Source organism: Salvelinus namaycush, chromosome 21 (assembly GCF_016432855.1).
Source record: "Salvelinus namaycush isolate Seneca chromosome 21, SaNama_1.0, whole genome shotgun sequence".
Taxonomy (NCBI): Eukaryota; Metazoa; Chordata; class Actinopteri; order Salmoniformes; family Salmonidae; genus Salvelinus; species Salvelinus namaycush.
Window position 1 is genome coordinate 3834387 of NC_052327.1, and position 22145 is coordinate 3856531.

Consider the following 22145-nt stretch of genomic DNA (forward strand, 5'->3'; position numbering starts at 1 on the left):
TTAGCAAGTTGGAACCGGTGTTTTTCTGGATCAAATGCGCCAAATAAATTGACATTTTGGATATATATCGACGGAATTAACTTTTTAGGGATAGGGGGCAGCACTTTTGGATTAATTGGTGCCCAAATTGAACGGCCTCCTACTCTGTCCCAGATGATAATATATGCATATTATTATTACTATTGGATAGAAAACACTCTGAAGTTTCTAAAACTGTTTGAATTATGTCTGTGAGTATAACAGAACTCATATGGCAGGCAAACTTCCAAACAGGAAGTGAGAATTCTGAAAAGGGTCGATGTGAAAGTCATCGCCTATTCAATTCCCTGTAATTTATGGATCTGTTTGCACTTCATGCGCCTTCCACTAGATGTCAACAGTCAGTAGAACGTGGAATGAAGCCTCTAGTGTGATGTGGGGCCGGATGGGAGCTATTTGAGTCACTGGTCTGGCAGATTGCCAGTTCCTGGTCACGCACGCTAGCCATGGGATGGTCAAGTGTGTGCCATTAGTTATACAGACATGAAGAAATGCTCCGGTTGGGACGTTATTGGATATATATGATAACAACATCCTGAAGATTGATTCTCTACTAAGTTTGACCAGTTTATTCGACTTGTAATATAACTTTTTGAAGTTTTCGTCCGACGTTTGCCTTCACTTGCGCCAGTGTTTGGACACGTGTACTACACATGCTAGCTAAAGTTGCTAATTTGACATAAGTAATGGACATTATCGAACAAAAAAAACGATTTATTGTGGAAATAGGATTCCTGGCATTGCATTCTGATGAAGATAATCAAAGGTAAGGGAATATTTATGATGTAATTTCGTATTTCTGTTGACTCCAACATGGCGGAGAAATGTTATTTATATTTGAGCGCCGTCTCAGATTATTGCATGGTGTGCTTTTTACAAAAGTTTTTTTTAAATCTGACACAGCGGTTGTATTAAGAACCAGTGTATCTTTAATTATATGTAAAACATGTATCTTTCATCAAAGTTTATGATGAGTATTTCTGTTATATGACGTGGCTCTCTGTAATTACTCCGGATATTTTGGAGGCATTTCTGAACATGGCGCCAATGTAAACCGAGATTTGTGGATATAAATATGCACATTATCGAACAAAACATAAATGTATTGTGTAACATGATGTCATATGAGTGTCATCTGATGAAGATGTTCAAAGGTTAGTGATTAATTTTATCTCTATTTCTGGTTTTTGTGAAAGCTATCTTTGGCTGGGAAAAATGGCTGTGTGTTTTTTGGATTTGGTGGTGATCTAACATAAATATATGTTGTGTTTTCGCTGTAAAACATTTAAAAAATCAGACACGATGGGTAGATTAACAAGATGTTTATCTTTCATTTGCTGTATTGGACTTGTTAATGTGTGAAAGTTAAAAAATTCAAAAAAATATTTTTGAATTTTGCGCGCTGCCTTTTCAGCGGAATGTTGGGGGGGGTTCCGCTAGCAGAACGTGTGTCCTAGAAAGGTTAATCGAACAAAAGGACTATTTGTGATGTTTATGGGACATATTGGTGTGCCAACAACAGAAGCTCGTTAAAGGTAAGGCATGAATTATATTTTTATTTCTGCGTTTTGTGTCGCGCCTGCTGGGTTGAAATGTTTTCTCTCTTTTGTTTACTATGGTGCTATGCTCAGATAATAGCATCGTATGCTTTCGCTGAAAAGCCTATTTGAATTCTGACATGTTGGCTGGATTCACAACCATTGTAGCTTTAATTTGGTATCTTTCATGTGTGATTTAATGAAAGTTTGATTTTATAGTAATTTTCATAGTAATTAATTTTAATTTGGCGCTCTGCATTTTCTCAGGCTTTTTGCCAAGTGATACAGTAGCGTCTTGCCTAAACTCAGATTTTTGGATATAAATATGAACTTTACCGAACAAAAAATACATGTATTGTGTAACATGAAGTCCTATGAGTGTCATCTGATGAAGATTATCAAAGGTTAGTGATTCATTTTATCTCTATTTATCTCTCTTCTTTTTGTTACTGCTCTCTTTAGCTGGAAAAATGGCTGTCTTTTTCTGTGACTTGGCTCATACCTAACATAATCGTTTGGTGTGCTTTCGTCGTAAAACCTTTTTGAAATCGGACACTTTGGCTGGATTTACAACAAGTGTAGCTTTAAAATGGTGTAAAATACTTGTATGCTTGAGGAATTTAAATTATGGGATTTCTGTTGTTTTGAATTTGGCGCCCTGCAGTTTCACTGGCTGTTGACGAGGTGGGACGCTACCGTCCCACGTACCCTAGAGAGGTTAATAAATAAATATTTTGACTGTTTTGACCAAGTTAATCTGCTCATGCTGTGTGTGTTCAATTATTTGTGACATTGTGGTTACAATGAAGAATGTAAATAAAATAAATCCTATTACTATTGAATAATCAGATGCGTGTTGCAGATGCGTGTTGTTATTTTTCCTTATTATTATTATTATTAACCCTGCATTATAATGATATAAAATCCCCTTAGATATTCTCACAGACCAGATTTGCCCTAACGAAAAGTGGCCCTTAGATATTCATTTAGAATCCTCCAATCCTCTAAATTTTATTAGATCTACAGTACAAGGACATTTTATTGATCTGCAAGTATTTTAAATTTAGAAGCCGCCTCTTAATGAGCTCCGAGAGCCGTGTCATACCAATTATTATTGGATTATTCACTAATTAATAGCTTTGGATCAAAATAAATAAGTACCAACATTATTTCTTCTAGTCTTTAATAAATAATATTTTGACTGTTTTGACCAAGTTCATCTGCTCATGTTGTGTGTGTTCAAGTATTACTATATTACGTTTTGGATCACTACATTGCCATGTAATTTACCAATAAAATGAACTGACAGGGGTGTGGACATACGCGCTATACATATCCCGAAAGAAAGAAATGATCTCATTCCAATACATTTTAATAGAAAGTTAGCAAAAATAGTTAAGATCTTCTACCACGGAAAGTAAAACACCTGTCTATTTGTGGAAAAAATCCCCCTGTTAACTATTTAGTCATATCACAGTTGACCTATTTCCTTATGGTTTGCCTACACCTAGCGACCTGTTTAAAATATATGAGCAAAAAATATTCAATTTTATTTGGAATGGCAAGCCAGACAAAATTAAAAGGGCCTATTTATAAAATGAATATGAATTCGGAGGGCAGAAATTAGAAATAAGAAATGAGTTCATCAATTGGAACCTCTACCAAGTGGAAGGGGGGAAAAGTAAGGAGCTTGTCTGTCGGCATAGAAGACCAAAAATGCTTAAAGAAAATTGTGAAAAATAAAAATATATACCAGATTCATTTAAGGACCAAAAAAATTAAGCTATGCCATATAGATTGCAAAATAGTTGGGAAGAAATGTCCGATGTACTGATTCCATGGCACATGGTTTATGAATTGACACCCAATTTTCTGTTCCTCCTGAAAGCTCTAATATTTAAAAAAAAGTCAAATGCATTCTCTCCATTGCCCACACACACTTTAAACATTTGGATAATAAAGCATTTAAAGGCTGACATTGGTTGATTTGAATACTTCTGACCGCCAAAATTCTAACTCCACCCATAACCTTTGGACATTTAAACAGTCCCAGAAGGCATGGATTATTATAAACTACTGCAGGCCTAAAACCTATAGGGGGGCAAAAAAAGTTTCCATGATGGGCTATTAGCAGGACAATAGACTCTTCACAAAAGGATAGCTCAGCTAGGTGTGAAAAAAATCCCCCCAATTTGCATAGTATTAAGTACTCTAAAGTTTTACATTTCTATTTACAAGCATCATGCAACCGCAACATGTCGGGTAAAGCGTATACTGTACAAGTATTTTCTTAATCTTTATGCTTTCGTTAATAAAAGAATGATAAAAATACTTTCAAAATGCAGATGTTTATTTCAACTATCAGCAGGACAATACTCTTGCCGAGTTTATAGACTTTAAATATATGAATGGATCCATAATGAATTACTATGGGAATACATTTCACTGAATGACATAGCATGGGGACTGGTCTTGATAAATCAATCCGATTTTTATTTGGAAATGTTAGGATTATTTTGCTCTTCACTGTCACAATATTAAAAACATTCAAATGCATTCATGAATTAAATCGCTTTAGGCAACATGTTGTGGTTCATCTGATGAAGGTGCACATGGGCCTATTTATATAATGAATCTAAAATTCGGAGGACAGAAATGATTAAATATTAAAGCATTAGACCTCTCACTAAAGGCATCAGTCATACGAAAGTTACACTTAAATCCAAACCCTCTAGCAAATTAGTAAGAATGTCTCACCCCATGTTCAAGAATGGCCCTTTTCCCTTTGTTCAGATTACAACCGCTCACTTTCAGTTATTTGAAAACGAAATCATCTACAAAATATCATAATTTTTTTAACAAGCCATAGAAAGTTGGTTGCAATTTCAGTTTAATCCACCAGAAAAGACAGATCAAATAATCCAACAAATATTGTGGTTAAACTCAAATATACTAATTGATAAAAACACTTTATTTTTTGATAATATTTTTTTTTTTAAAGGTATAATCTTTGTAAATTATATTATAAATAGGACTGGTGGAGTTAAGTCACACATGCAGCTAACACAAATATATGGAAATGTCTGCTCTACCCAAAATTACAACCAACTAATTGCAGCATTACCGCAAAAATGGAAGAGGAAAGTGGAAGGGGGAGAAAGTAAGAAACTTGTCTTCCGGCTCTGGAGGCTATCAGCAGGACAATAGACACGATGTGGTCCCAAAAACACCTTTCTGACATAGGGTCCAGCATATCTCTTGATGATGTCATTGAATGTCTCGCCAGCTTTGATCCATGCCTGGGCCTGCAGCACGCAAAGTTCTTTGTTTGTCAGACAAATCCTTGGGTTGAAGCTACAGAACAGTACAAAACAAGAGAACACACATGGTTAACGTTCTGAATTATATATATATATATATAAAATGTCTTACAGAGCCTTTCCATAAGTCCACTAAATTTTTTTCAACTGTCTTCTGACTGTGATTAGAGCGATGTTGATGTTGTGCCATGATGCAAGCAGTTTCCAGACTGCCTTTGCTGATCGCTCATCATCTTCAACCATCAGTGAGTCGATGGCTTGAATAGTCTCGCTTGAAATGGAATACGATGTAAAAATGTGCAGCATACAGTAAAGACCAGTAGTCGATTTATTTAAGCATTATGTTCTGCATTATTAGGCCTACTTTACAATATTGTAGGCTACTGTACCTGTTCATTTTCCTGGGCTTTTGTGTTGGGCATAACACAGGCAAATAGCACTGTCCGTGTCCATAATCCCCAAGTCTAACAGTATTTTACCGACACGTTTAATTATTCAAGGCTCCTTTCTCTTCTCTGTGCTGGAGTTCTTTTAAGACTACAAAAGAAGCCATGCACCCTTGATGGGCTATCAGCAGGACAATAGACTTTTACTGAGTCCACCATATGCACTGTTTTCTAACCACATCTGGATGGATCCATAACAAATTACTATGGGAATAAATATCATTGAATGACAGAAATATTGGAAAAAAGTAGGCTAATGAAGTCAAGAAATTGTTGCTTACTGGCACACCCAAAGTCATCCAATTGTTATAATAGGATTTGAAGCAATAGCCTACCCGCGTGTGGTCAAATATTTCAGCACCGTTTCGCGCTGCTCTGAGACAAGCATGGGGACTTGATGAATCAATTCGATTTTGATTTTCACTGAATCTTCGTTTGGATATTGGTTAGCCTACAATTAGGGTGTGGAAATGTTAGGATTATTTTGCTCTTTACTCGCAGTCACTTAGCAGCCTACTCCCGACTGGTCACGTTGTACAGCGCCATATTTTCCTAATGTTTTTCGTTTTTCTTGGAATAGAAACACCGTAATATAAATCAAATTAATTCAGCAAAATCTTAAAATCAATCCCATATACTATGTTCTTACAAAAAAAGTTTTAAATTCTAGGTTGAATATTTTGCCTAATGAAAACTATGACTACCTTCAGCGTGGGATCCCACATAGATGATTTGATTTCTCTCTTGATAAACGGGGCATTGAGCTCAACAACAACAACAATTACTAAATAGAATTCAAGTAATTGAACAGACATCGGTCAATTCGTTTCTTTATATCCCCGGAGAGGTACGTGCGTGTGCGTTGACAACTCTTCTGGTCTTCTGGTAGAAAGTAATGCACACATACGCTCTGTAATAGCTGTCCTCTGTTTTATTTTTCCCCCCTCTGTTTCTCCTCTTTAGGATAAAGGGGTTGCAAGACGGCTGGTCCGGTTAGGCTGAGAATCGTCTTTAGAGGAGACCATGACTCCAGAAAATGAAACCTTGTGTCAGGAAGTCTGTGGATGAACTATGACTTGAGATAAAGAACATATTGGGACTGAGCGAGAACTTCGGGCTCCAGTACAAGGATGTTGAATTTGGAAACGGATACATGAATCTGACATCTACAACTGAAATTGACGTTAAAAGTACTTTGAAAGTTATATACTTACGAAGTGAGGACACTAGCTCTGGCATACCAGTAAAACCGCACAGTGGGACCCCCAGCTTTCTCATCCTAGTAGCACCATTCAGTGTGAATTCAACTTTCTTATATCAAAGCTTAAATAATACATTCTTGAAGGCATGACAGAGTTATAATCAAGTACACAGCATACCCAAATGATTCCCAATTAGAAGAGGTGGCTGAAGCCTTAACAAAGACCCACCATTGTTTCAGAGATAAAAGAATCCCGCACCGGCCTTGATGGATGGAAACACTGCCTTAAGTACAAGATAGCATACTACCCTAAGGTTGACCGACTTGGATGCCCAGGAGTCCACGTCAACTTCATAAAATATAAGTGGCAAAGCCAGGGAAAGGCTGCCTCAAACAAAGAAACCGAGGAGGGCAGATTTCTGCCTAAACCACCCTAAAGGGAAAACCTCTTGATGGAAGTGAAAAAGAGGGACAACAAGATGGGGATCAATGGAAATGATTGAGTGAACCTTTCTCATACAGAAGACAGGAGGTGGTTCTGGACAAACCAATGATTGCTGAATCTGAAACAGATGACCGGCACTGTTCAAAGTGAGCGAAGTAAGTAAAGTGACGTGCTAGATTGGTGTAAGCGCTTGAACAATCAATTGTGTGATTTTAAAGCTAGAATCCTTAGTTGCTACTTATAAATGAATGATATATATACCCATTGATTCATTATCCTGCTGTTGAATGACCAAAAGCACCTTCTAGTGGACCCATGGGTGGGATATTATTCATGTTTTTCGTAATTAATAAACTTTTTTTTTTTTTTTTACAACGAAAATCCGGGCTCTCAGCCAGCAAATCACCATTTGAGATCTTTATCAGCCACTCTCCCCTCCAACACAGGGCCATACATCGTCAGCTGTCAGCAGGGCCATAAATCACTAGCTGCCTGCCCCTACTTAGTTTCCCTCACATGTCAAAAGTGCACCAAAACTGAGAACCTCAACTCTGACAGCTCCTTTTTCAATACACAAACAAAATTAGCAACTTTAAAACTTGAATAAAAAAAATCCATATTATATATTATCCCTGCCTTTGAAACCCATGTACATCGATCACAACAACACATTTCCCAATAAACCACCAATAAGCCACTCTCTGTTTATGATCTATGCATAGCCACTTTACCTCTACAGACATGTACTAACCGATGCCCCCACACATTGACTCTGTACCGGTACCCCCAGTATATAGCCTCGTTACTGTTCTTTTATTGTTGCTCTTTAATCATTTGTTATTTTTCTATTTTCTTATTTTTTTCATTTTTATTTGTATTTATTGTTTCTTCAGTTTGTTTTAGTAAATACTTTCTTAACACTTATTTTTTCTTAAAACGGCATTGTTGGTTAAGGGCTTGTATTTGATTTGATTTGATATGATAATCATTTCAGATGTACTAGAAAATATGTCCTCAATCGCATAGTTCAAAATGGCTAATGCTAATGTATTGATGTTTTGGCTACACAGAAATTGATTTCTGGAAAAGATGGACACATATTTTGCGCAGCACCTATACACATTTGGTTGAGTCTTTCAGCTCTCCCGAGATGTATAACTTGTCCTATTCGGTTGAAGTACCACAACACAGCATGTATGCATGGCCCTCCCTTTGCAGTGAATCAGCGTGTGCCTCTCAGACGACACAGTGTTGTACACGGCTTGTATGCAAGGAACACATGACCTACTGGCACACTGCGCATTTGTATCGATCTGGTAAACAATTGCATAAGTCTTTGTCATTTAACAGCATCACCTTCGGTCTATCCTGATGGTGTTTGAGTCACATATACATAGCCAGCACTGTCCATGCTTGGACCTCAACATGGCTAGTTGTTGTTCAGCATGTGAACTTGCTTTTTTTTTATTGTTATAGCTAGAATGTGTAGTTATTGTTATAATGTTAGTTACATCGTGTGACGAGCGTTCAGGTTTCATAGAACGCCATTGCAGCCTGTGTAGCCAGTAGCTTTCATATATACAGTCACTGGCTTAGCCTAAACAAAGGGACGGAGCGGTGTCATAAGACACATTATAAGGCAAACAAAACATTCAGATTGTATATTATAGAACACTGACGTAGTATTTAGAATCCTTTCAACTCTGTTCATCACATATCTTTCTGTCATGGAAGATGGGATAACTTTATCACCGGAGAAACTTGAATCAGAGATGCTAGTCTACCAAGTGACTCAACTAGCGACTTCCTGTAATTATCCCGTGCGGATGGAAGATTAATGTAGAAGTCAATGGAAAATTGTGATGTTCTAAGCGACAGGAAGTAATCGCATTTTAAACCAAAGTTGGTTCTCCTGTTTTCTATTTAGCCTAGCGCACACAAGCCGGAGAGATTCTTCTATCAAATACATTCCATGTCCAGTTTAAGAAGCGATTAAAAACAACAAATCAAATCACCAAAGAACACATTAGGAATTCGTATTTTGTGCTGTTCAACGTGGATTATTCAATTATTCAACCAGTTTGATGCGTCCTTTATTGGAAATATGTTGTTGTCATAATAATGTTAGCTGTTTTAGGGCTGGCTAACGCTACCATACATTCATGGACGTTACCCTGCACATACTGTATTGTGTAGAACTGTGATGGATTTATCCTTCCTGTTTGGCCCTGTCCGGGGGTATCATCGGATGGGGCCACAGTGTCTCCTGACCCCTCCTGTCTCAGCCTCCAGTATTTATGCTGCAGTAGTTAATGTGTCGGGGGGCTAGGGTCAGTTTGTTATATCTGGAGGACTTCTCCTGTCTTATCCAGTGTCCTGTGTGAATTTAAGTATGCTCTCTCTAATTCTCTCCTTCTCTCTTTCTTTCTCTCTCTCGGAGGACCTGAGCCCTAGGACCATGCGTCAGGACTACCTGGCATGATGACTCCTTGCTGTCCCAAGTCCACCTGGCCTTGCTGCTGCTCCAGTTTCAACTGTTCTGCCTGCGGCTATGGAACCCTGACCTGTTCACCGGACGTGCTAAAAAAGCCAACTGACATTTACTCCTGAGGTGCTGACTTGCTGCACCCTCGATAACTACTGTGATTGTTATTATTTGACCATGCTGGTCATTTATGAACATTTGAACATCTTGGCCATGTTCTGTTATAATCTCCACCCGGCACAGCCAGAAGAGGACTGGCCACCCCTCATAGCCTGGTTCCTCTCTAGGTTTCTTTCTAGGTTTTGGCCTTTCTAGGGAGTTTTTCCTAGCCACCGTGCTTCTACACCTGCATTGCTTGCTGTTTGGGGTTTTAGGCTGGGTTTCTGTACAGCACTTTGAGATATCAGCTGATGTACGAAGGGCTATATAAATACATTTGATTTGATGGCATTTTTTTCTATTTGATGTTCCCCCTGCTCGGAGGAAACCTCTATCCTGAATGAAACCTACAAGTACTCCTGGCTGGCTGAGTTAGTGTTGCATAGCCAATGCAAACACAACACTATTTAGGATATCTAGTTTCTTCAAATGGTATCCTGACTCGCTGAAATAAATCCTGAACATGCTGCAAAGCAATTGTGGTCCTATAAGGACCCTGTTTATAGAGTCTGTACACTATACAGTAAAAAAAAAATATATATGTTAGTTGAAATGTTACAGATAGTCTGTAGCATCTAGAGACTATCCAAATAAAGTGTTACCCACATTTAGTCTACTAATATTTTACATATTACATACAGTATTCATATGTGTCGGAAATTTATATACACCTTAGCCAAATACATTTAAACTCAGTTTTTCACAATTCCTGACATTTAATCCTAATAAAAATTCCCTGTCTTAGGTCAGTTAGGATCACCACTTTATTTTAAGAAAGTGAAATGTCAGAATAATAGTAGAGAGAATGATTTATTTCAGCTTTCATTTCTTTCATCACATTCCCAGTGGGTCAGAAGTTTACGTACACTCAATTAGTATTTGGTAGCATTGCCTTTAAATTGTTTAACTTGGGTCAAACGTTTTGGGTAGCCTTCCACAAGCTTCCCACAATAAGTTGGGTGAATTTTGGCCCATTCCTCCTGACCGAGCTGGTGTAACTGAGTCAGGTTTGTAGGCCTCCTTGCTCGCACACGCTTTTTCAGTTCTGCCCACACATTTTCTACAGGTCCAATGCCTTGACTTTGTTGTCCTTAAGCCATTTTGCCACAACTTTGGAAGTATGGTGTGCTTGAGGTCATTGTCCACTTGGAAGACCCATTTGCGACCAAGCTTTAACTTCCTGACTGATGTCTTGAGATGTTGCTTCAATATATCCACATAATTTCCCTGCCTCATGATGCCATCTATTTCTGAAGTGCACCAGTCTCTCCTGCAGCAAAGCACCCCCACAACATGATGCTGCTACTCCCGTTCTTCACGGTTGGGATGGTGTTCTTCGGCTTGCAAGCCTCCCCTTTTTCCTCCAAACATAATGGTCATTATGGCCAAATAGTTCTATTTTGTTTCATCAGACCAGAGAACATTTCTCCAAAAAGTACGATCTTTGTCCCCATGTGCAGTTGCAAACCGTAGTCTCGCTTTTTTTATGACGGTTTTGGAGCAGTGGCTTCTTCCTTGCTGAGCGGCCTTTCAGGTTATGTCGATGTAGGACACATTTTACTGTGGATATAGATACTTTTGTACCTGTTTCCTCCAGCATCTTCACAAGGGCCTTTGCTGTTGTTCTGGGATTGATTTGCACTTTTCGCACCAAAGTACGTTCATCTCTAGGAGACAGAACGCGTCTCCTTCCTGAGCGGTATGACGGCTGCTTGGTCCCATGGTGTTTATACTTGCGTACTATTGTTTGTACAGATGAACGTGGCACCTTCAGGGGTTTGGAAAATGCTCCCAAGGATTTGGCTAAGGTGTATGTAAACTTCTGACTTCAACTGTATGTATGCGCTAGAGCTTTGCACACTCTCATGAACGCAATAATTTACTTGGTCAAGATTTTGAGAGCGTACTAGTACCAAAAAGCATAATCTTATGTGGATGAATAAATACATTATGTGATCATGTAAAAAAACAACTTTATAATACATATTCTATTGAATAATTTCAACTCACCCCCCCTTTAAAACTTGTATTTTCATAAATTTTACACTATTTCCTTGAAGGTAAAGTGCAGTTTAAGACAATTTGAGGACACACCACTTGTTATCCACTGGCTAGAGTACATGTATAATTCTACACAGACATGATGTTAGTAATCCCCACGCTCTACCAACATTGAATGGTGTAAATGTATATTCACATGATTGTGTGATCACCTACAAGAACCAAACACATCCTGATTGACAGCCACCTCCACACGCACACACACGGACACACACACACACACACACACACACACACACACACACACACACACACACACACACACACACACACACACACACACACACATCCTATCACACCTGAAGTGGATGTATTGTAAAACGTAATTGCCCTGCCTGTCTAGCATGGGGTTGTGAAGGAGTTGACGAGAACCACAAAACAACTGAGTGGGCCCCACAACACTCACACACATCTCTCCCCCTCTGCCTTTCCTTCCTGCTCCTCTCTCTCACATGCACATAAACTAAACATTCAGAAGACCAATGTTGACTCCAATGACAGTTGTGTCAAATTGGTTGGATTTCCTTTGGGTGGTGGACCATTGTCCATGCCCATGGGAAACTGTTGCGCTTCAAAAACCCAGCAGCGTTGCAGTTCTTGACACAAAACCGGTGTGCCTGGCACGTACTACCATACCCTGTGCTTAATTTGTCAATTGGGAGGTGGCAAAATACAGAACAAAAAGCCAGAGAGGTGGGTGACCTGGGGGGCTCAGAGGTACCGGAACACATGAAAGAAAAATCCCTTATAATAAAGCATTTCATGCATTATCATTGCTTTTGCGTACTGGCATAGAACAGTAAAGTAGAGAGAGGCGCTTCCAGAAATTGCACACATGGGGAAAATGTTTAATAGCCTATGGTCCGGAAAAACATTTTCCTTCTACATAATTTTAGATGACTGGAGACTTTAGCAGAATCTTTTATAATAGCTCACAAATTATCGAAATGACAGGCTATACTGAAAATATGAGATCAATAAAAACGACCCTGTCTTGAATCCATCAATAGCCTAGGCCTAGGTGTGTGGAGACCCACATATTGTACAACATGAGGAGGAAATTATAGTCCTAAAAAAGCTTTCCAGTTTCACTGACTCACCAAACGATGCACAGGCCACTCACCAGCCAGGGCCGATGCGCTCGTGACAAAATCTCTCTCTTACTTGGTAAAACAATGCTGATCGCTCAAAAGGTCTATTTGGAAGTTGATCACTTGGTAGCCTACAGACAGATTAGTCTTCTCTTTTCAGCAGGATCTGTGTTTTCCCGCGATTGTATTTGAAATATCGTGAAAGGCCTGTTTTGGATGACAGCAGTAATTCTATAACTTTGGCAAATGTATTTCAATTCGTCAGGGGTGCTGCGGCACCTCCAGCACCCTTACCACTGTACAACGCTCGAAAGATGGGAGTTTCATGCTCATGTGTAGCAGAGCAGGGATATGGAGAAAGATCATTTAAAGTGAATCTCATTCTAGTTCTGTGAGAAATGCTTCTCTCTTTCACCACAGCAATGGCCACGCATTGGTCTATATGAATGTAAATAGTCCGGGTGGCCATTTGATTAACCTTTTGTCAATAGGGGGAGCAGTTAGCATTTTTTTTTTCTGGGTGTCGCCAAATTAAACTGCCTCGTACTCAATTCTTGCTCGTACAATATGCATATTATTAATTCTATTGGATAGAAAACACTCTCTAGTTTCATAAACCGTTGGAATTATGTCTGTGGGTGACCCAGAACTCTTTCTACAGCGAAATCCATGACAGGTACTGCGATGGTCTGAGAGCGAAGCTCTGGTCTCAGATCAGTTTTAAAGGTCTGTGTGTATCCTATGGAACGACATGAACTGCACCCGCCTTCCCCTGGATGTCAGTAACCAATGAGAAGTGGAATGGGCTTTATACGTAGCTCTCAGAGGTTATAAAAGGCCAAGGAGTGAGGTGCGCCCTCTTTTCAACGCTGACCATTGCGCAGAGAGGGACCTCAGGATGCCATTTTCAAACGCTCAATTATCAACGTTAGATGTATCCGTCTGTAATTTAATTCGATATAGGTTTTAGAAATATCATAACGAAGCTATTTTAAACCGAGTTATATCAGATTATGCGAGTATATTGCTATTTTTCGGAATTTCCTCAGTATTGCGTCTTGAGGATTTGGACACGTTGGGGCAAAATAGCTATTGTTAGCTATTGTTAGCTGCTATATCAGAAGTTGAATGCAACGTTTTACAACCAAGCAACGATTCTTTTGGACAAAGGACCACTTGGCCAAGATTCTGATGGAAGCTCGTCGAAAAGTAAGAGCTATTTATGATGTTATTCCGTTTTTATGTGGAAAAATGTAAACTCAATAATGGCGATTAGTGACGCCATTATTGCGGCACTAGTCTGGCTGTAACGCACACTGTATGTCTAGTAACGTTAATTTTAAAAATCTAACTCAGCGGTTGCATTAATAACTAATGCATCTTTCATTTCATGTCCAACCTGTATTTTTTTAGTCAAGTTTATGAATAGTTTTCGATAAGATTAGGTGCCTTTCCAAAATGGCGCCGGGCAAATTGCTTGATTTTTTGCCCACTAATCACGTTGTGTAACCACGAATTGTGCGGCTAAATATGCACATTTTCGATCAAACTCTATATGGATTGTGTAATATGATGTTACAGGAGTGTCATCGGAAGAATTCTGAGAAGGTTAGTGAAAAAATTAATATATTTTGGCGATGATAACGATATCGCTCTCTTTGGCTTGAATCAATGGTCGGGTAACGTTTGCATATGTGGTATGCTAATATAACGATTTATTGTGTTTTCGCTGTAAGACACTTTGAAAATCTGAAATATTGTCTGAATTCACAAGATCTGTGTCTATCCATTGCTGTGAGCTGTGTATTTTTAAGAAATGTTTTATGGTGAGTAAATTGGTAATACACGTTGCTCTATGTAGTAATTCTAGTCGCTTTGGGGAGATTTGTGATGGTGGCTGCAATTGCAAACTATGATTTATACCTGAAATATGCACATTTTTCTAACAAAACCTATGCTATACAATAAATATGTTATCAGACTGTCATCTGATGAGGTTTTTTCTTGGTTAGTGGCTATCAATATCTTTATTTGGCCGAATTGGTGATAGCACCTGATGGAGTAAGAAACTGATGGAGTTAGAAAAGTGGTGTATTTTGCTAACGGGGTTAGCTAATAGATTTACATATTTTGTCTTCCCTGTAAAACATTTAAAAAATCTGAAATGGTGGCTTTATTCACAAGATCTGTATCTTTCATTTGGTGTCTTGGACTTGTGATTTAATGATATTTAGATGCTACTATTTAATTGTGACGCTATGCTAGCGATGCTAATCAGTGTGGGGGGGGTGGGGGGTGATCCCGGATCCGGGTTTCTGAGGCGGTAAAAGTTAATTGTTCAGCAGTCTTATGGCTTGGGGGTAGAAGCTGTTAAGGAGCCTTTTGGACCTAGACTTGGTGCTCCGGTACCACTTGCCTTGCGGTAGCAGAGAGAACAGTCTATGACTTGGGAGACTGGAGTCTTTGACACTGCCTAGTATACAGGTCTTGGATGGCAGGAAGCTTGGCACCAGCGATGCACTGGGCCATACACCACTACCCTCTGTAGTGCCTTCCGGTCAGATGCCGAGCAGTTACCATACCAGGCAGTGATGCAACCGGTCAGGATGCAGCTGTAGAACTTTTTGAGAATTTGGGGACCCATGCCAAAACATTTTTGTCTCCTGAGGAGGAAAAGGTGGTGTCGTGCCCTTTTCACAACTGTCTTGGTGTGTTTGGACCATTATAGTTTGTTGGTGATGGGGACATCAAGGAACTTGAAACTCAACCTGCTCCACTACAGCCCCGTCGATGTTAATGGGGGCCTGTTTCAGCCCTCCTTTTCCTATAGTCCACGATCAGCTCCTTTGTCTCGCTCACACTGAGGGAGAGGTTGTTGTCCTGGCACCACACTGCCAGGTCTCTGACCTCCTCCCTATAGGCTGTCTCATCGTTGTCAGTGATCAGGCCTAACACTGTTGTGTTGTCAGTAAGCTTAATGATGGTGTTGGAGTTGTGCTTGGCCATGCAGTCGTGGGTGAACAGGGAGTACAGGAGGGGACTAAGCACGCACCCCTGAGGGGCCCCAGTGTTGAGGATCAGCGTGGGAGATGTGTTATTGCCTACCCTTACCACCTGGGGGCGGCCTGTCAGGAAGTCCAGGATCCAGTAGCAGAGGGAGGTGTTTAGTCCCAGGGTCCTTAGCTTACTGATGAGCTTTGTGGGCACTATGGTGTTGAACACTGAGCTGTAGTCAATGAACAGCTTTCTCACATAGGTGTTCCTTTTGTCCAGGTAGGAAAGGGCAGTGAGGAGTGCAATTTAGATTGTGTCATATTTGGATCTGTAGTATGCGAATTGGAGTGGGTCTAGGGTTTCCGGCATGGTGGTGTTGATGTGAGCCATTTCAAAGCACTTCATGGCTACCATGGCTACCATGAGTGCTACAGGGCGCTAATCATTTAGGCATGTTACTTTTGCTTTATTAGGCACAGGGACTATGTTGGTCTGTTTGAAACATGTAGGAATTACAGACTCGTTCAGGGAAAGGTTGAAAATGTCAGTGAAGACAGTTGCCAGTTGGTCCGTGCATGCTTTGAGTACACTTTCTGGTAATCCTTCTGGTCCTGCGGCTTTGTGAATTTTGACCTGTTTAAATATCTTGCTCACATCGGCAATGGAGAGCATGATCACACAGTCGTCCAGAACAGCTGGTGCTCTCATGCATGCTTCAGTGTTGCTTGCCTTGATGCGAGCATAAAATGCTATTAGCTCGTTCGTTAGGCTCCCGTCACTGGGCAGCTAGCGGCTGGGTTTCCCTTTGTAGTCCGTAATAGTTTGCAAGCCCTGCCACCTCGGATAAGCGTCAGAGCCGGTGTAGTAGGATTCAACCTTATTCCTGCATTAACTCTTTGCCTGTTTGATGGTTCGTCTGAGGGCATGGTGGGAGTTCTTATAAGTGTCCGGATTAGTGTCTCCTTGAAAGCCTTCTGGCTTCTGGTTGGGATATGTAAGTACGGTCACTGTGGGGACAACGTCGTCAATGCACTTACTGATGAAGATGGTTGCTGAGGTGGTATACTCCTTAATGCCATTGGATGAATCCCAAAACGTATTCCAGTCTGTGCTAGCAAAACAGTCCTGTAGCGTAACATCCGCGTCATCTGACCACTTCCGTATTTAGCGAGTCACTGGTACTTCCTGTTTTAGTTTTTGTTTTAAGCAGGAATCAGGAGGAAATAATTATGGTCAGATTTGCCAAATGGAGGGCGAGGGATAGCTTTGTAAGAGTGTCTGTGTGTGGAGGAAAGGTGGTCTAGAGTTTTTTCCCTTCTGGTTGCACATGTGACATGCTGGTAGAAATGCTGGTAAAATGGATTTAAGTTTGCCTGCATTAAAGGCCCACGTCCACTAGGAGCGGCGCTTGTGGATGAGCATTTTCTTGTTTGCTCATGGCCTTATACAGCTCGTTGAGTGCGGTCTTAGTGCCAGCATCGGTTTGTGGTGAATAGTAGATGGCTACAAATAATATAGATGAAAACTCTCTTGGTAGATAGTATGGTCTACAGCTTATCATGAGTTATTCGACCTCAGGCGAGCAATAACTTGAGACTTCTTTAATTCTAGACATCGCACACCAGCAGTTATTGACTATTAGACACACACCCCCGCTCCTCGTCTTACCAGACGTAGCTGCTCTGTCCTGCCAATGCATAGAAAACCTAGCCAGCTCTATTTTATCCATGTCGTCGTTCAGCCACGTCTCGGTGAAACATAAGATATTACAGTTTTTAATTTCCCGTTGGTAGGATAGTCTTAATCGTAGATCGTCCAGTTATTTTCCAATTAATGTATGTTTGCCAATAATATGGAGGGTAGTGGTGGTTTACCTATTCGCCCGCAAATTCTCACAAGGCACTCCACTTTGTATGTGTTTAGTTGGTCAGGACGTGAGCTGGGTGGGAATTCTATGTTGTGTGTCTAGTTTGTCTGTTTCTATGTCAGCCTGGTGTGGGTTCTCAATCAGAGACAGATGGTAGTCATTGTCTCTGATTGAGACTCATATATAGGAGGCTTGTTTTGTGTTGGGATTTTGTGGGTGTTTGTTACCTGTCTCTGTGTTTGTGTTCTGCACCAGATAGGTCTGTATCGGTTTTGCACATTTGTTATTTTTGTAGGTTGTTTGTAGTGTTTCACTTGTGTTTGTATTAAACATGTTTAACACTAGCCGCGCTGCATTTTGGTCCTCTCCTTCACCCCTGGAAGAAAACCTTTACAGAAACACCCACCAAACCCGGACCAAGCAGCGTGGCAACGGGCAGCAGCAACAGCAGCAGCGGTGCCAGGAGGAATGGTCATGGGAGGAAATCATAAACGGAAAAAGACCCTGGGCAAAGGTGGGAGAGAATCGCCACTCTTGGGAGGAGAAGGAGGCAGCCACAGCCCAGGAGCGCTGGATTGAGGAGGCAGCACGTAAGAGAGGCTGGAAGCCCGAGAGGCTCACCCAAAAATTTCTTGGGGGGGGGCTAAAGGGGCGTTTGGCGAAGCCGGGTTGGATACCTGAGCCAACTCCCCGGGCTTACCGTGGAGTGAGAGGGCGTCGTACTGGTCAGACACCGTGTTATGCGGTAAAGCGCACGGTGTCCCCAGTACGCGTGCTTAGCCCAGTGCGGGCTATTCCACCTTGCCGCACTGGGAGGGCTAGGTTGGGCATCGAGCTGGATGTCATGAAGCCGGCCCAACGTATCTGGCCTCCAGTACGTCTCCTCGGGCCGGCGTACATGGCACCAGCCTTACAGGTGGTGTCCCCGGTTCGCCTGCATAGCCCAGTGCGGGTTGTTCCACCTCGCCGCACTGGCAGGGCTACGGGGACCATTCAACCTGGTAAGGTTGGAGAGGCTCGGTGCTCAAGAGCGCGTGTCCTCCTTCACGGTCCGGTATATCCGGCGCCACCTTCCCGCCCCAGACCAGTACCACCAGTGCCTACACCACGCACCAGGCTTCCAGTGCATCTCCAGAGCCCTGTTCCTCCTCCCCGCACTCGCCCTGAGGTGCGTGCCCTCAGCCCGGTACCTCCAGTTCCGGCACCACGCACCAGGCCTACTGTGCGCCTCAGCAGGTCAGAGTCGGCCGTCTGCTCAACGCCGCCTGCACTGCCTGTCTGCTCAACGCCGCCTGCACTGCCTGTCTGCCCAGCGCCGTCTGAGCCATCCGTCTGCCCAGCGCCGTCTGAGCCGCCTGCCTGCCCAGCGCCGTCTGAGCCATCCGTCTGCCCAGCGCCGTCTGAGCCATCCGTCTGCCCAGCGCCGTCTGAGCCATCCGTCTGCCCAGCGCCATCTGAGCCATCCGTCTGCCCAGCGCCATCTGAGCCATCCGTCTGCCCAGCGCCATCTGAGTCATCCGTCTGCCACGAGCCATTAGAGCCGCCCGTCTGTCCCGAGCCGTCAGAGCCGTCCGTCAGTCAGGAGCCGCCAGAGCCGTCCGTCAGTCAGGAGCCGCCAGAGACGCCAGCCAGTCAGGAGCCGCCAGAGACGCCAGCCAGTCAGGAGCTGCCAGAGACGCCAGCCAGTCAGGAGCTGCCAGAGACGCCAGCCAGTCAGGAGCTGCCAGAGACGCCAGCCAGTCAGGAGCTGCCAGAGACGCCAGCCAGTCAGGAGCTGCCAGAGACGCCCTACAGTCATGAGCTGCCCTCCAGTCATGAGCTGCCCTCCAGTCATGAGCTGCCCTCCAGTCATGAGCTGCCCTCCAGTCATGAGCTGCCCTCCAGTCATGAGCTGCCCTCCAGTCATGAGCTGCCACTCAGTCCGGAGCTGCCACTCAGTCCGGAGCTGCCACTCAGTCCGGAGCTGCCACTCAGTCCGGAGCTGCCACTCAGTCCGGAGCTGCCACTCAGTCCGGAGCTGCCACTAGTCCGGAGTTGTCCCTCTGTCCTGAGCTACCTCTTTGTCCTGAACTACCTCTCTGTCCTGAGTTGTCTCCTCTATTGTAGAGGGGAGTTGGTGAAGGTTCCTGGACCATGGTCGGGGGCGAGGGTCGCCACTCAAGGGACGCTAAGGAGGTGGACAAAGACAATGGTGGAGTGGTGCCCTCGTCCACCGCCGGAGCCGCCACCGCGGACAGATGCCCACCCAGACCCTCCCCTTGAGTTTTAGGGGTGCGCCCGGAGTTCGCACCTTGAGGGGGGGGTTCTGTCACGTTCCTGACCTGTTTTCTGTTGTTTTGTATGTGTTTAGTTGGTCAGGACGTGAGCTGGGTGGGAATTCTATGTTGTGTGTCTAGTTTGTCTGTTTCTATGTCAGCCTGGTGTGGGTTCTCAATCAGAGACAGATGGTAGTCGTTGTCTCTGATTGAGACTCATATATAGGAGGCTTGTTTTGTGTTGGGATTTTGTGGGTGTTTGTTACCTGTCTCTGTGTTTGTGTTCTGCACCAGATAGGTCTGTATCGGTTTTGCACATTTGTTATTTTTGTAGGTTGTTTGTAGTGTTTCACTTGTGTTTGTATTAAACATGTTTAACACTAGCCGCGCTGCATTTTGGTCCTCTCCTTCACCCCTGGAAGAAAACCTTTACAAATGGGTTCCGGAACGAAACCGTCCAAAACTGAGAGGTACACCGGACCCTGTTTTGGCAGGATCCGGCTCAAATTAAGTAATGACCATACCCCGTTCAAAGGCATTTAAATATTTTGTCTTGATCATTCACCCTCTGAATGGCACACATACACAATCCATGCCTCAAGTGTATTAATGCTTAAAAATCCTTCTTTAACCTGTCTCCTCCCCTTCATCTACACTGATTGAAGTGGATTTAACAAGTGACATCAATAAGGGATTATCGCCTTCACCTGGATTCACCTGGCCAGTCTGTCATTCATAATGTTTTGTACAATCAGTGTACATACACATACATACACACACATATGTGCCTTGATCACTAGATTAAAAAAACGAGATTAAAAAGAATCAAAAAACAAATGGTAAGAAACCCGGTTTAAACACATGATGTCTACGTACATGTTATATCCCGTCACGCCCCCTCTCATAAAAACCCCATACACGCCACCCTCATAAATCACAACGTTGACACGAAAAGTATCTCTCTACTACTGTGATAGTACCATAGTATTGGTATGTTTTAAAGGGATAGTTTTCAGTGTTTTACCCTAATCTTAATCTGGAAAACTATCCATTTAAGGGTGAATAGAAACTAAATGAAACAAAATCTAAATCAAATAATAGAATAGAATCGTTTGTGTTTGGTGCAGTCCTTACCTGTCCAACGTAGACCAGTAGTCTGGCATTGAGAGGGCTCTCGTCAAGACTCACCCAGAACTCAGAGTTATCATCTGACGACACCGAAAACTGGAAATCACCTGGGGAATAGAAATACAGTCAAAATGGTTAGTGTGTGTGTGTGTGTGTGTGCGTGTGTGTGTGTGTGTTTATGTGTGTGTGTGTGTGTGTTTGTGTGTGTATGCAAGATGTGCGTTACTGACGCAGGACTGACAGACACAGTGTCCTCAGTCCACACCTAGAGCCACAGCCCCAGCCTTCAGTAACTCTCTATATAACTCTATATAACACGCTGTCAGTTGCTGTATGGGGATTTGGGGCCTGGTTCTGTAGCTATATTTATACAGCTGACCTCACTAAGAGAGAGAGTGTGTGTGTAGCAACAGAGTAGCAGCGGCACAAGTGCACAGTATGCTTCTGCTCTGGAGTTAAAGCTCAGAGGCCAAGACGGGAATGGCCAAAAACCACATAGACTGAGTGATAAGAGTGGTATGGTGAAGAAATTATAATATTATGTTATAATACTGTTATGGCATCAAATGTTTGTTTTATGCAACAGAATAGAGGGTTCTTCTAACTCTATTGTGTTTGTGTGAACTGAAAGTGGGCCTCTGGGAGATTTAACACCGACAGTGGATTTACGATGGATTGGTGATAAAGACCGCATTGCATAGCATGATTAGTGTCTGTGTGACTGACTGGAAGGTACCAGAGAGAGATGGCTCAGGGCCAGACCCTGGTTTCTACACAATGAGGACAGTATTTACAGCAGATACTGTTGGCTGTGAATTATTAGTAACATTGTGAACCATTCCATACATCTGTTGTTTGTCATGAATGGACTTGGCTATAAAATGCCTTTGGCTCAAACCAGCTGGTTGAGTTCTCAGTGATCCCCTCCAGGGGTGGTTACCGACCAGCTCCATTACTGCAGTAATTAAATAATAAATCTGGATTGTTCTGAATAAATCTAAAAGTCTCTCCTTTTGATTACAATAATTCCACCACAGTGGTTTGATACTATGGGGGTTATGGTGTGTGTTGGGTGACTCTTAAAGGGACATTTCACTCAGAAACGGAAAGTAAAGT

General features: G+C 42.3%; 1 protein-coding gene across 1 annotated transcript in view; it reads right to left on the reverse strand.

Moving 5' to 3' along the window:
* b4galnt4a (beta-1,4-N-acetyl-galactosaminyl transferase 4a) overlaps positions 1-22145 on the reverse strand; it is a 188217-nt gene that overhangs the window by 135775 nt on the left and 30297 nt on the right. Inside the window, exon 4 of the mRNA XM_039017968.1 lies at positions 21036-21136. Within this exon, the coding sequence (XP_038873896.1) occupies positions 21036-21136 (101 nt within the window). The remainder of the gene's footprint in view (positions 1-21035; positions 21137-22145) is intronic.